Here is a 15,203-nt window from a genome sequence, read left to right on the forward strand (position 1 = left end):
CTATCTACAACAGTGATATAAAGTTTCCCTCCTTAAAATACAAAAATATTTTAAAAGCTAGTTAATAGCGAACAAAAACAAGGATGTCATGGTTACAGGAAGTGCTCTGAGTGCTCTGCAGAGTCTGAGCACTGATAAGCACTCGGAGTAATTACATTATCATGAGGGGGTGGGAGGTGGGGAGGGGGCTAGGCTGGCCCAGAGGTGGCCCTGTTGAACTCTCACATGCAACACTGCCTGACGATCCAGGGGGACGGGGTCCCTTTTCTTCAACCATGGAAACCCTATTACTCGATGCCACACCTCAGGGGCGTAAGGGGAGCGCCGAGGTTTACCCTGTCCATTCGGTTGCGGTGCCGTATTTCCAGCTGCTCCTTTGCCTTCTGGAAGCGAGCGTGCTCGTTGTCATCTGCAGAGGTCTCAAAATACACATCGACATCATTGGTTGGCAGAGGAGTTGGGGGAACTGAAACGAAAGACAGAAGGGGTTCCCTCTGGGGGTCAGGCCCAACGTGGGAAGTGGGCTGCGCGCTCGGAAGAGGCTCGAGCTCAGGCCTGCAGAATGCACCCGTCTGCCCAGCACCACGCTCTCAGTACAAGGTGCTCCTGTCTGCCGAGACCCCACGGCGGCCCCGCTTCCTGACGGGACACTGGACCTCCAGGCCCATCCAGGCCCGTCCACGCCCCCCGGCATCTTTGTACCAGCGAGGCACCTCCCTGGGACTTCAGGGGAAGAAAAGGGAACCTACCATACCTTCCCTCGGTTCCTCCAATCTTAAAACCTAAAAACTAAGGATTTCTGTCCCTGATCGCTTCTGGCCGGAGCCAAGGGCGGCCATCAGACCTGCGAAGGCACCTCCCCAGACGCTCCATTCTGAAAGGAACTGTGGTGCCCAACGGCCTCTGCATACAGGCTGCGTAGGGCCCGTCCAAGCTGCTCTAGCTATCTTTTTATCGTTTTCAACAAGACTGAAGAAGTCGTAGCCCCACCCCCAACACCAGGGAGAAGAGGGATCGACACCCAGCTGCGGAATCTGACAAGGACTCAGCACAGTGTGGAGATGCTTTGGGTGTTTGGATCCACGATGCTCCCTGGCCTCACCAGCCCATCACCCAGACACACCCCTCACTGCTAGTCGGCACCCGGGCTCACGGGCCCCAGCAGGTGAACACTGCGCAGTGGAGCTTAACCTCGTGGGCAGGTTTGAGATGACAAGCTTACCTCCTCAACCCCGTGGGAAATACCCAAGAAAAACTCTTACTGGCCCAGTTCACTCCCAATCTCCCAAGCCAGGGAGGACACTTGCTCGTACAACCTGCTGTGTCATGACGTCAGCGCTAAGAGAGGAAGTACCGAAACCCGGTGAGTGGCCTTCAACTCAGAAATAAAGTTACCTAATGCCACGTGGCGTAGCTGTAACACACCACCAAAACAGCCGTACGAGCGACATGCGCACCTACACGCCAGCCACTCCAAAGCTCTTCCATCAAAGCATATTTCACTTAGGTTCAAACCTACACGCTACAACGAAAACCCCGTCAGGAACGTTTGGCTCCTACGTATGCTTCCACAGGATCACCACGGCCAGTTTTCACATTAACTAGAGTGTACAGCTTCGCAAACCCCATTCCCCATGACACTCGCAAGTTGTCGGGAGGACGTCAAAGCACGGAAGCCGTCGGTGCCAATACGCACGTTGCCATCGTCTGCAGCTTAAAGGCTTATGTGCTGCAGACAGTCTTTGGTTCCTATCACTGGGCTGGATAAAGATCATACAAACCACAAGCTGCCTCCACCCCGGGAACAAAAGGTAAAGGCAGAGTGGGCCTGGAGACCTGGTCCGGAAAACCCGAGGGTACGCACACCAGAACCACACCCCCTGGTCCGTGGGAAAACCGCCGGCTCCAGAAACCAGCACATCGTCCCTCCTCGGATCCCTGCAGGGAGGGGCACAAACCCCACCAGTGGCCAGTGATGCTTCTAGGCAGTCAAAGCCCTGGGGCCGGGGACCCACCAGGACATGAGCGCAGGGCTTCTCTGTGGCCCGTCTTCCTACCACAGGCATCAGAACGACAGCTGCGCACACCGCAGAACCGCGATGCCTCGAGAACCTAGGTCCCCGTACAGCACCGCCTGCGTGATCCTCCAGGAAGCAACCGCCTCTCCCTATTCTGGGAGCTCCTCCATGACCCCGCATTCCTCGGGCTTCACCTCCAGATTATGACTCCTCGCCCCTTGGTTTAAGCAACCTCGCAAAGCAGGAAACATCACAGTAGGCTCTGCCTCCAGCTTTCCTGAATAAAAAAGTTTCTGGGTAGCCCGGGTGGCTCAGCAGTTCAGCGCTGCCTTCGGCCCAGGGCCTGATCCTAGAGACCCGGGATCGAGTCCCACGTCGGGCTCCCTGCATGGAGCCTGCTTCTCCCTCTGCCTGTGTCTCTGCCTCTCTCTGTGTCTCTCATGAATAAATAAATAAAATCTTTAAAAAAATGAAAACATAAAAGTTTCTGCCACCAAAGTTCCCTAAGGACTCCTACTGTTTCCACACTTTCAATTACTTCCCCTAAGAACAGCTTCTCCACAGAGCAGCAGCTGGGGTGGTGGTGCTAAAAGCCTACTGTGTTCTGTTGGGATTCGAACATCTTGGGGGGGGGGGTGGCGAGGGGGGCACACGAAGGTATGTAAGGGAACACCCGGCGGAAGCTACAGCCGAGGACTCCCCTGAGAGCAGCGACCAGGAGCGAGCAGGAGCTCGCTGCTCCGGCGAGATCCAGAAGCAGAGCCAGGGAATGAGCGCGGAGCCCAAGGACTAGCGCGACAGTGGGGAAAGCCGAGCCCTCCTGCCGCGGCCGCGGGAACCCCGCTCGGTGGAACCGCTGCACTTCCTCTGGGACCAAAGGACACGTGGACGAAAATTCCTTCACTTCCTAAAGCTCCGCGGTCCAGCGTTGCCAAAACACGGGGGGAGCACCAGCTACCGCCCCGCAGCCGCCGGGCCGCTCCCTAGAGCAGTGCGTTCCCGCCTGCGGACCCCGGAGGGGACGAGGACAGGGGGGACAAGGACAGGGCAGCTCGAAGACGAGACGGGGAGCGCAGCGTGTGCGCCCCGCAAGGACGGACAGCCGAGGGCGAGGCGGCCGCCGCGACCCCGCCGCCACCAGCCCCACGGGGAGCACGGGACACAGAGCCGGGCTGGCGACGGCCCACAGGAAAGCAAGGCCTAGATCTAGGAAGCACAGAGGGGAGACGACAGCAAACACCTGCGTCGGCAGGGAGCACCACACAGACGCGGCCACGGGGACGCCGGGAGACACGGCCGACAGGACAGCGCTGCCGCGCGGGCCGGCGCCGGGACTTACTCATCGTCTTACACACAGCCATACAATAGTCCTCAGACTCAAAATTGTTCCTGTTGCCTCCGCAGCCGCCATATATAAAGCGCACGCACTTCCCCTTGGAGAGGTCGAAGTACCACCGGGGCATCACGGCCCGGCAGGGCCCCGTCATCGCCTCCTGGGAGCAGACAGCTGTGTGGAAACGGTCAGAGCGTGAGCAGGACGGGCAGTGGCTTCGCGGGCCTCGCGAGGCTACGGGGGGGGGGCGGGGGGGGGGACGCAGCCCCTCAGTGGAGGCCGACACAGCCCGGCTGCCGCCCGCCCGCCAACACGCGTGTCTCACACGCTGGCGTCTAGCCCGACGTCGAGTTCTGGGCCTCCCGATCCCCGTCTCGGAGGTGGGGGCGGGGGCCTGACGCACCCACCGGCTGCTGCCAGGGGCCGAAGGAGCGCGGCGTGGGCGCGAGGGCGGTTTTAGTGGCCGCGACCCCAGGAAGTGCCACTCAGGCCCCTGGCAAGCCTGCGTGTACATGTTTACGTTTTATGTTTTCTGAGGTGAATCGTAAAGTCTGGACTCGTCAAGTGTTTGGCCTCGTGGAGCCCGAAATCATTCTTCAGGTCTCCGACGCTTCGGAGACGCACCAGCAGGAGGCTGCCTGGCAGCGGGCCAGCGTGCTCACCACCGTCCTTCCCCTTCTTTGAGGAACTGGCAGAATGAAGAAGCGGCCGGCCCGGCTCCTTCGCCGGCGGTCATTCCGTGCCACCCGCCCGGGGCACAGACAGGGCGGCCTAGAGATGGGAGCACACCCAGGAAAAGAACCAAGCTAGTCTCTTCCGTTCTAGAAGGTCAGGGCTTGAGAAGCACTGAGGAGGGGGCTCCCCTCGGGGACAGAACCCCTCGGGCTGCACGTGGAAGCGTCCTGCCCACGCGCACACCACGCTCTCTCCCTGATGCTCTGGTCCGGTCCCTGTCCTCCAGTCAAGTCCTTACAATGCAAACGAGACTTTCTGATTCACTCTGGGTCCCTCCTGAGTGGGCCAGCTCGGGACCCCCAGCCTGGCCGCCAGCGTGAATAGGGCACGACCAGCGTGCTGCAGGCCGCCCTCACGTCGGCGCCCAGGAGCGCCAGCTCTCCTGGGACTTACCTGGGAAATCCAAAATTGTAAGCAAACACCACCAAACAGATTCTAACGCCACGGCTTTACGTCGGGTTACCTTTAACGTCGTGAGTAATTTCCTTTTCTGAAATCGTCCCGTCGCTGCTGGGCTCAGTTGGGTTCTCGTCATTGTAGTCGTCTCCTTTAAAGGTGTCGTAGTAGTAATCACGGTCTTCCACCACTTCCTCCCCTTCCTCCTCGTCCTCGTCGTCCTCGTCCACAGCTGCCTCTGTGAAGTCCTCCAAATCCGCTTCGGTAGGAAATTCACTAGAGGTCACAGCAAAAAAGGGAGGTTAATACGGATTCCTATGTGCAGCGCACAACAATGATTCTCTTCCCTATTCTGAAACGCAAAAACAGAGACAGGAAACCAGCTCAACTCACGGTGAGCTCTGCGGCCACAGGCAGTCTTGCCACCAGCTGTGGCCAGAAGGAAATGCCAGCTGGCCCCACTCCCGCGGCCTCGGGGGAAGCCCACCGCGCCCGGAGGGAGGGACTGGCAGGCCACGGCCAACAGCAGAACCATTTCAGGTTCGTCTTCTCTGAGGTTTACCTTTTGTAAATATCGTAGTCTTCCTCTTCATCCTCCTCCTCCTCCTCATCTTCATCTTCCTCCTCCTCCTTTGACACAGTAGATTCAACAGTCTTTGTCTGGGGGCAGCACACATATTCAGTGCCGTGGAACCGGTCTACCCCACAGGGCAGCAGCATGCCGTAGCGATACAAGGTCATTCCCTGAGCCAGGCAGGCCTAAAAGAAACCCGTGAGTCCGCATCAGAACATTGACGAATGCGGTCAAATCGTCCCCAAAAGAAATGCCTATCTACATCACTACGTAATACCTTCTTCTCAGGAACACAGAAATTTTCTGTCAACAAGCTGCCATGCTGTAATTTTAAGATTCACTAATTTTGCTTAACTTGTGATGAGGAAACATCAGTTGGGTCAGAAACAAAGGAAAGCCCAAAGTTAGAAAAACAATTAAGGAAAAAGGAGTTGTAGTCATCAATGCTGGCTAGCTAAAGGTGGTCAGAGATAATTCACACTCCTCACCGCAAGGGCGTGATGTCAGAATTTGACCAAAGAAACTGACTGGAGATCCAGCTTAACTACAGAAGGCAAGTGTAAGAAAGGCTATTTCTCCTCCCAGAAGAATGAAATGGCATCTAATGCCAACAGCATGTTCATCAAGACACAGATTTTCTATAATTGGCTATTTCTGCTCTAAGGCGCTAGGGTTTGGGACAGCCTCCTTGGGAACCCAAGGGACAGCATTCTTCCTTTTCAACATCCTTAACTATAGGGGCTGGGTTGTCAACACTGTATTTCCCTATAAAAATGCCCTCCCAAATATTTTTAATTTATAAGATACAAGTACTCATAAACTTTGAAAAGATAATGGGAAAATTAAATCAAGTTGAAATCAGGAAGTTCCAAAGAAAATGCTACTTTGTCTTTTAAAGGGAAAACAATACACGATCTGTTCTTTTACCTCTTTGACCACAGTGTGCCAGTGCTGGTGGTTCTCGCACACTTCCATCTGCTCTTTGTGGGAAAACTGGCACTTTTCTGGAACTAGTAGAACATCACTTACGAATTCACCCACTGGAAAGGAGAAAGCTTTGTTACAAGCAAATCTGATGGTGGTTGGAGGTGGTAAGATCCTGAAGATTATACAGTCAGGTGTAAACAGGAGCAAGCTCAGATACACATAAGCTGATGTGCCTCCGTCCTCTTCCAAGGTCAATGGGACGTTACGGCTCCAGGCAAAGGGCCACAACAGCTTGACATTCCCTTACAGTCCTGATGCCTGGGACTCTGCTCACTCTCCCCAGACTCCAATCCTTACAGTCTGTGTGGCTATCACAACACACGAATAGAGACGCCTTCCATTCCATGATGTCAAACACACACAGATACTCCCGACTGCCTCTGAGTTCACAGGAATTCATATTCCTAGCCTCCTACTTCCCTATTTCTGCCCATATTTTTTAACTTATTTACTTATTTTAGAGAGGATGGGATGAGGGGCAGAGGGAGAGAGAATTTCATGCAGACTCTGCACTGAACACAGCCTCGAGATCATGACCTGAGCCAAAACCAAGAGTCCGATGCTTAACCGACTTTGCCACCCAGGCACCCCAGCCCACGTTAGTCCTAATACAAAATGCCAAGAACGTAAGGATGTTCTTCTAACGTATGGGTGAATCTTACTTTGGCCCTCTGTGTACCTAAAAACGCAGCACCATTATAAGTGATTCAGGTAAGACTCCTCGATGGAAGAGAATGGGTGCCTCTGGGATGAAAAACTCTGGCAGACACTACTTTAACCAGGTGACCAGCCTAACATCACCAGTAATGACAAGCTGCCATATGTGATGTGCTAAGAAGAAAATATCACTACACGGTCTTTCCGCCAAAAATATGTCATTTGAATCTAATCGTGATAAAACAATAAGACAAATTCAAATTCAGGGATATATTTAAACAAGTGGCCTAAACTAAAGAAAAAATAACAAGTCATGAAAGATTTTTTTAAAAAGACGGAACTGGGGAATTACTGTGGACCAAATATAATGTTTGATACTTTTTAAAGGAAAGCTAGGAAGGACATTCTGTGGACATTTAGAGAAAAAGTGTCTGAAGTGTGACTACCATAGTTACATAGGAGAACATCCCTGATCCTAAGAGAAATAAGCCGAATATTTAGAAGTGAACTGTCATGACGTCCTAACTTACTTTCAAAGGGTATAATCACAACAACAAAAGGCAAATAAGACACAGCCACAGAATGAGATAAAGAAGGCAAATCCAGAGAACCTCGGGAAAGGGCAGAGAGGTATTTGCTGTCACATTTGTGTTCTCTAGGTCTCTTTTAAAGTTCTCTTTTTAAACATACAAAGCTGGGAGAAAAATGCACATAGCTGTTTAAAAAATAGAATGTGCTCTTTTAGAAATACACACTGAAGTATTTATAGGAAAAAAAAAATACTGTCTGTGATACGTTTCCAAACACTCAGGGAAAGGTGGGGGTGGGTCCACAGACAATGTAAGAGCAGCTCGCAAACTGATGATGGATACATACTGGACCACGGGTACATAAGGGTTAATGGTACTAGTTCTCTCTGTGTTTGGACATGTTTGTAACTTCCGTAAGAAAAAGCTAAAAACTCACCTATCAATGGGGTGGCCTGGCTGGCTCCGCCAGTAGAGCATGATTTCGGGGTCCTGAGTTCAAGGCTCACATTGCGTATAGAGATTACTTAAAAAAACATATTCATATATCACTGGATCATCACCCAGAGATTCTGACTCAGCAGGTCTAGGGTAGCATCAGTACTGTTCACTGAACAAACATTCCAGGAGATTCTGATGATCACCAATAAGCTCCACACAGGGGCTCAGCAGAGGAAAACAAAGAGGGAGAGACATATGTGCTCAGCTCAGGAAGAGATGCAGTAAGTAGGGGCAGGAGAAAGGAAGCAGGCAGGCTCACCTCTGAGGTGTCCTTTTCTTTCTTTCTTTCTTTAGAAATGAAGTGCAAAAGGAAAGTCATCCAATCTGAGAAAGGTCTCAGGGCTGTGAACTAGTGGAAAGTCCACTCAGACCCACCTCCTAAGGTTCATCACCACAGCCTGGTCCTCCAGGACTGCTCAGTCTCTGGGCACTACAGAAGTCAACCCTTCCATGATCCAAGTGCAAGCAGAAGGAGCCCTGTTCAAGGGGGAAGATGTGCTCTGACATCACAAGCTGGAACTGTAAACACAGCTTCCCCACATCAAAACAGTCTCACACCCGGTAATGATGCTGTACACCACTGTCAGAACAAGGGAATGTGAGGGCCAAATAGCTCCATTTGACACTAAACGCAGGAACAAAGTAGTAAGTTAGATGTACGACGCCCTAAAGGCTCTAACGTGGTAGACCATATACATAAACTTTTTTAATCAACTAGACACAATCAATGCTCAACAAACCCCAAATCCCTGTCGGTAAATGAGGATTTGCCTCTATTAGGAAAAAATATCCTGATACTCAACAAAGTTAGAAATCACTTGAACTAGGACATCCAACCACTAACTCATATTGTCTTAATGGGATTATCCTGTATTGACTGGGCAATTTTTATATTTATGACAAAACCATCAAAAGAGTATATTAAAAGGCAGTGTGCACAGGGTTAAACGCCAGGGTTCAATTTTAGCACTGTCATTATAAGCGGAGTGGTCTTAGGCAGCTTGTTTAACCTTTCTGTGCCTGGATTTCCTTATCTTGTTGTGAGAATTAAATGACATAATATTTGGAACACACAGAAAGCTTAGAGCAGGGGCAGCTGGTTGGCTCAGTTGGTTAAACGTCTGCCTTTGGCTTAGGTTGTGATCTTGGTCATCGAGCCCCACTGAGCCCCGTGTCAGGCTCCCTGCTCAGCGAAGAGTCTGCTTCTCCCTGTCCCTCTGTTCCTCCCCCTACATGTGATCCCTCACGCACACACTCTCTCTCTAAAATAAAATCTTAAAAAAAAAAAAAAAAAAAAGAAAAAGAAAAAAGGCTTAGAGCAGAACCTGGTACACTGTAAGCACTCAGCAGCACATAAGTGTGCTAGTTCTAATTACTGATGCTAATGTTGCTGAAGTGTTAAGCTGACAGCTTCATACAAAGGAAACTACATATACAATTACAGTTATCATACAGAAATCTGTAATTTGTAAAACCTTGATTTTATATGTACAATTGTGACATCAGAAAAAAATTTAGAACAGCAATTTTATTACTAGATATATAATCTATCGACACAAGAAACTGAGTTTTAAAATAATACAATGGAATACTATATATCAGGTTAAAACTGAATGAAATCTACTTACATCACACTTTAGTCATACCCCCAAAATGATGTAAAACAAAATCAAGTTGTAAAAGGTCAACTACAGGGCAACCCTGGTGGCTCAGTGGTTTAGTGCAGCCTGCAGCCTGGGGTGTGATCCTGAAGACCCGGCATCAAGTCCCACGTCAGGCTCCCTGTATGGAGTCTGCTTCTCCCTCTGCCTGTGTCTCTGCCTCTCTCTCTCTCTGTGTCTCTATAAATAAAAATCTTTAAAAAATAAAAATAAAAGGTCAACTACAGAATGATACCATTCATGTAAGCTTCCAAACTGAAAAAGAAATGGTTTATAGGTACATATGCATATAGCACAAGTATAAAAACATGCATGAGGCAGAGGTGGGGTGGGGGAACAGGGGATGGGGTTGAAGGAGTACAGTTGTCCTCAGTGCTGAGTAACGTAGAGAACTGTTGAATCACTAATATTATACACCTGAAACTAACAAAAGACTGCATGTTAACTACACTGGAATTAAAATTTAAAAATTATTTAAAAATGAAGCCACTAAAATTCTGGTTCTTTCCCCTCAAAACCAAAAAATATGCATGAGAATAACATGCCATCAAGATTGGCACTGGTTACCTTGAGAGCAAGAGAGAGAAGAAGGGAGGAAAAGGGAAGGAAGGATGAGGCTTTGGAATATTCAATACAACTATGAAAAAATAAGATGGAGATGAAGCAAACCTGGCAAAATGTTGAAGAACTTGAATCAGTATGATGAGTACCAAGCGGCCAGCATATTGTGTTAGCTTCTCAGTATGCTTCAAATACTGTATGTCAGAATGAAGTTTAAAACCAAAACCTCTAAAGTGCCAATGATTTAAAAATTAACTCCATGCTACACTGTAATATTAAGTGCCACCCATCCTTAGCTATTCCATGCCTGAATCAATCTATCTGACCTCTGAAAACCGGAAGAGAATTATAAACACCACTCAATTTGACAAGAAACTAAAATGTAAAAGAAAAAAAAAGAGGGAACCCTGGGTGGCGCAGCGGTTTGGCGCCTGCCTTTGGCCCGGGGCGCGATCCTGGAGACCCGGGATCGAATCCCACGTCGGGCCCCCGGTGCATGGAGCCTGCTTCTCCCTCTGCATGTGTCTCTGCCTCTCTCTCTCTCTCTGTGACTATCATGAATAAATAAATAAAATCTTAAAAAAAAAGAAAAAAAAGAAAAAAAAAGAATACTCTTTGAGTCAATTGTAATTCTAACATTCTAACAACATAATCTAAGGAAATAATTAAGCAAATAAAGATAATTTTTTAAAAAATTTTTAAAGATTTTATTTATTTATTCATGAGAGACACACAGAGAGGCAGAGACACAGGCAGAGGGAGAAGCAGGCTCCATGCAGGAAGCCCGATGCAGGACTGAATGCTTGGACCCTGGGATCACACCCTGAGCAGGAGGCAGACACTCAACCGCTGAGCCACCCAGGCATCCCAATAAAGATATTTATTGTGGTGTTAATATCAAAAATTGGAACCGACCTAAATGCCCATCAATAGATAGGGGATTAAATGATGGTAGCTACATACATGGAATACCATGGGGTCACAGGAAATATGGTTTGTGTCTATATTTAACATGGAAAAACTTCCATAGTGATTAAATAATTTTAAAAATAATTAAACAATTAGGGGTGCCAATGTGGTTCAGTGGGTTAAGAAGAATCTGACTCTTGAGACGCCTGGGGGGCTCAGTGGTTGAGCATCTGCCTTCTCTCGTGGGGTTCTCTGCATGGAGCCTGCTTTTCCCCCTGCTTGTACACTCTCTCTGTTTCTCATGAATAAAGAAATGAAATCTAAAAAAAAAAAAAAAAGAAGAAGAAGATGAAGAAGAAGAATCGGACTCTTGAGCTCAACTCAATCTCAGGCTTGTGAGTTCAAGCCCTATGTTGAGCTCCACACTGGGGATGGAGCCTACTTAAAAAGAAAAAGAAAAATTAAGTAAACAAAGCAAGAAACACATCTTATATCCTCAACCCTCCTCCTTCAACCAGTTGGTTAACTCCTTAAGGCCAAGTTTGTCTTTTATTCAAAGATATATATCTCCAAAGAGTAGTACAGAATAGATGTTCAAATATGAACTTTAAAAGAACAAAAAAGCAGGACGCCTGGGTGGCTCAGTGGTTGAGGGTTTGCCTTTGGCTCAGGTCGTGATCCCGGGGATCGAGTCCTGCATCAGGCTCCCTGCTCAGGGAGCAGTCTGCTTCTCCCTCTGCCCCTCCCCTCCACTTGTGCTCCCTCTCAAATAAATAAATAAAATCTTTTAAAAAGAGGAAGGAAGGGAGGATGGGAGGGAGGGAAAAGAAAACGAGTTTTTTAAACAAGTAAACTAAAGAGGAACACATTTCAATCCCAATATTGGTTCTGTCATTTCACTGTTACTTTTTGGCATTTGCTACATTTATCAGAAGCTTCTAAGAAAAAAAAGGGGGGGGGGGGTTCAGCAGATTAGTATTACTCTGTGTTTTTTTTTTTTAGATTTTATTTATTCATGAGAGACGGGGGGTGGGGGGCGGACACAAGCAGAGGGAGAAGCAGGCTCCATGCAGGGGGCCTGACATGGGACTCGATCCTGGGTCTCTGGGATCAGGCCCTCGGCTGAAGGCGGCGCTAAACCGCTGAGGCCCCCGGGCTGCCCCAGTATTACTCTGTTTTATAGAAGAACACTGAAAATGGCTTGGTCTCAGTTTAGAATTTTATCCAAGTCTGTAACAATCCTCAATTTAATCGGTTGGGCTGTAAAAGATAATGGCCACAATTTCCCAAGTCACTGCACATAGAAGGTTATATTGTTTTCACCCTTTAAGAAGCTGATCAATGAGTATAGCAATTCAACAAAACCTAATAAACCGATGACGTCCATGTCCCTATGATTCTCTTTCTCGTCATACCCTTTCCTCTAAGCAGGGCCATGACAGCCATCAGGTTTGAGAGATTTTCCAGAGTTGCTAAAATTCCTTTTAAAAATAACAAGGGTTTGTACCCACTTGGGACCGCCCTCTACAACAACACTCACAGATATTTTTTTAAAAACCTCCTGCAAAAGTACTCTCCAGCCATGTCGGTTACGGGGTTCTGGAAGCTGTAACCAGGTGGGAGAAGAAAGCCTTCCATAATGAGAGCACCAAGAGAATCGACCTGACCACCAATGCAAATTTCTGTGAGGTCTAGTAGCCGTTTCGAGCACATGTCTCAGAGGCAAACAGGGCTCTGAAGCTACAGACTCAGGATAATCTCACGAGCAGAAATACTCAAGGGTCCACGCTGGGGACAGGGTGAACTGCTGACAGGCTGTCATGAATTCAAAGGTAGCCGATGAGCAGCAAACAGATGCCTGCAGTGGATAGTGAGACAGCGAGGCGCATCTGCTGAAGGCACCATCCCAAAGCCTCTGAGATGAGAACTGTCTTTGGTAGGCTTCACATCACAGTAACACTGTCTGTCCAGATCGCCATCCAAAAATAACCCAAAACAAAAACAGTCACAGGCTTACAAAGCTCTCTTCTTTTAGTCCAGGAGCCAGCCTGCACAGAAATGTCAGAGATGACTAACTCCTTCCCCCAAAATACCAGCAGTTTTGCTCCTTCACACATCACCAACTCTGTCCTACTTGGATCATCCTATCTACCTACCTACCTATCTGTCGTCCGCATAAACTTTTAGAGATAAATAGGAGTCAATCCACAGTAACCTAAGATATGAGGTCATTTTGAGAAGGAAGAGACAACTGAAACAGCAGGTTAGAAGTCACATTGATGGGCAGCTAAGCATCAGAAGAGGGCAGAGCTGAGTGACATGAACACAGATGTCCACAGTGTGACACAGACTTGATGCAAGCACTACTAGCAACCTAAATTCATTCTCAAACTGCTTTCTAAGCAGGCTAATCTCTCCCCTCAACCTAGCAAAAACGACAACAAATAAAACTAATGCCTGAGGACACAGGTAAGGACCCTGGGACACCCAAACCAATTAATAGAGGCGACCCAACCCATATAGACAGGTCCTGGTTTCCCCAGTTTCCATCTCCTCACCTCCTCACTTTCTGGCCTGCCTACCAACCTATGCTTTGGGTTTGCTGGGCATTAATTATCTCTATTATTTTTTAATGTAATCTCTATGCCCAACACGGGGATCAAACTCACAATCTCGAGATTAAGAGTTGCGTGCTCCACTGCCTGAGCCAGCCAGGCACCCCATTAGCTAGTGACAGAGTCCTAGGGCTACAGCTAACCATATTTCTACCATCACTGTATTCCAACATGCGGTATTCATCTTAGTATGTCCAAAAAGACTTACTGTGGTTACTTCTGGTGAATACAACATACAGGACTCTTTTTACTGCATCCATTTTTAGGACAGTTTGTATGTTAAAAGAACGGTGTGTGGCTGTCTAACTCACTGAATATACTATAAACTATTAAACTATATCCTTCAAAATGGGTGAATTATATAGAATATGAATTATGTCAACAAATTTTGTTTTTGTTTTAAAGCAGAGACTGGTTGGGGCGGCTGGCTGGCTCAGTCGGTTCAGTGTACAACTCTTGATTTCAGCTCAGGTCATGATCTCAGGATTGTGGTTCTGTACTGGGCATGGAGCCTGCTCCTAAGGATTCCCTCTCTCTCTCTGTCTCTCGCCCTCCCCATCCTCACTTACTTGCACTCTCTCAAAAAAAAAAAAAAGAAAAGAAAAGAAGAAAAGAAAAAAGAAAAAAAAAGACTAATCATTTATAGGAGATACTGAGCAAACAATAGTTATACTGAGGATAATGGCACTGGAGGCACCAATACGAGCTACTGCCACTAATATACACGTGTAGCTACAGAAATACAGATTTATGTGTATGTGCATATGTGTATATACATGTATTTCTTAACTCTGTCTGCTGAGCAGGCCTAGAAGCAACATCCTAGTATAATAAGTACACACAATGCCCAGACTTGGTTTCTCAATACCATTCTCCACTGACAGAAACCAGGGCTTCCTGGAGAAATGTCAGACTCCTGATGTAGAGTTGGGAAAATACAGCATCAGCCTGGATCATCTTTTTCACAAATCTGGACAATGAGCCCAGAAGGAAATAAGTGAATGCAGACACCATCTCAGCCAAGTAATAAAAGCTACCACGGGTAATGAAAACCGACATCTGCAACTCCTAATTCTATGCAGCAAGAACACATCTATGGGTAGCCTCCTCAAAAAGGCGTATATCAAAGGAGTCCTAAGGGCCCCCTGCATGGCTCAGTCAGTTCAGCGTCCGACTCTTGATCTCAGGGACAGGAGTTCTAGCCCTGTGTTGGGCATGGAGCCTACTTTAAAAAAGAAAAAAGGATCACAAGACAAACCCAAACTGCAAGGCATTTTCACAAAGCAATTCCTACTCTCTAAAAATGTCAGGGTCATGAAAAACCAGGTGAGAGACTAAATACTATGCGTGATCTTTAATTAAATCCTGACATTATAGAAAAAAGGTGAAACATGAATATGTCTGCAGATTAGATTGGATCAATGCTAATTTCTTGATTTTGATGATGTGGTTATATAGGAGAATGTCTTTGTTTCTAGAAAATCTACACTAAAGCCCTACGGGATAAAAAGATAGCAACTTAAATGACTCAAACACAAAAACGCAGCAATGGCAAGGGTTGGGGGTGTTGGGGGGGAGCGAATGGTAACAGTTGGAAAATCTGAAGAAAGAGTATATGGGAACTCTGTACAATTTTTCTAACCATTCCATAAACTTGAAATTATTTTTAAAATATTCTTATTCTTAAAAGGCAAGAATAACTCTAAAGCACTACCACCAAAATGCTTTC

General features: G+C 47.6%; 1 protein-coding gene across 4 annotated transcripts in view; it reads right to left on the bottom strand.

Annotated features, from left to right (window-relative positions):
* APLP2 (amyloid beta precursor like protein 2) overlaps positions 1 to 15,203 on the bottom strand; it is an 82,165-nt gene that overhangs the window by 17,779 nt on the left and 49,183 nt on the right. For 2 of the 4 annotated variants that reach the window (XM_025464896.3, XM_025464894.3), the window contains exons 4-8: positions 5,984 to 6,096; positions 5,045 to 5,241; positions 4,550 to 4,758; positions 3,358 to 3,525; positions 336 to 466 (exon numbers count right to left, since the gene is read on the bottom strand). In XM_025464896.3, the coding sequence (XP_025320681.1) occupies positions 336 to 466; positions 3,358 to 3,525; positions 4,550 to 4,758; positions 5,045 to 5,241; positions 5,984 to 6,096 (818 nt within the window). The remainder of the gene's footprint in view (positions 1 to 335; positions 467 to 3,357; positions 3,526 to 4,549; positions 4,759 to 5,044; positions 5,242 to 5,983; positions 6,097 to 15,203) is intronic. The other 2 variants (XM_025464898.3, XM_025464897.3) reach the window with 1 other exon arrangement.

The sequence above is a fragment of the Canis lupus genome, chromosome 5 (assembly GCF_003254725.2).
Source record: "Canis lupus dingo isolate Sandy chromosome 5, ASM325472v2, whole genome shotgun sequence".
NCBI lineage: Eukaryota > Metazoa > Chordata > Mammalia > Carnivora > Canidae > Canis > Canis lupus.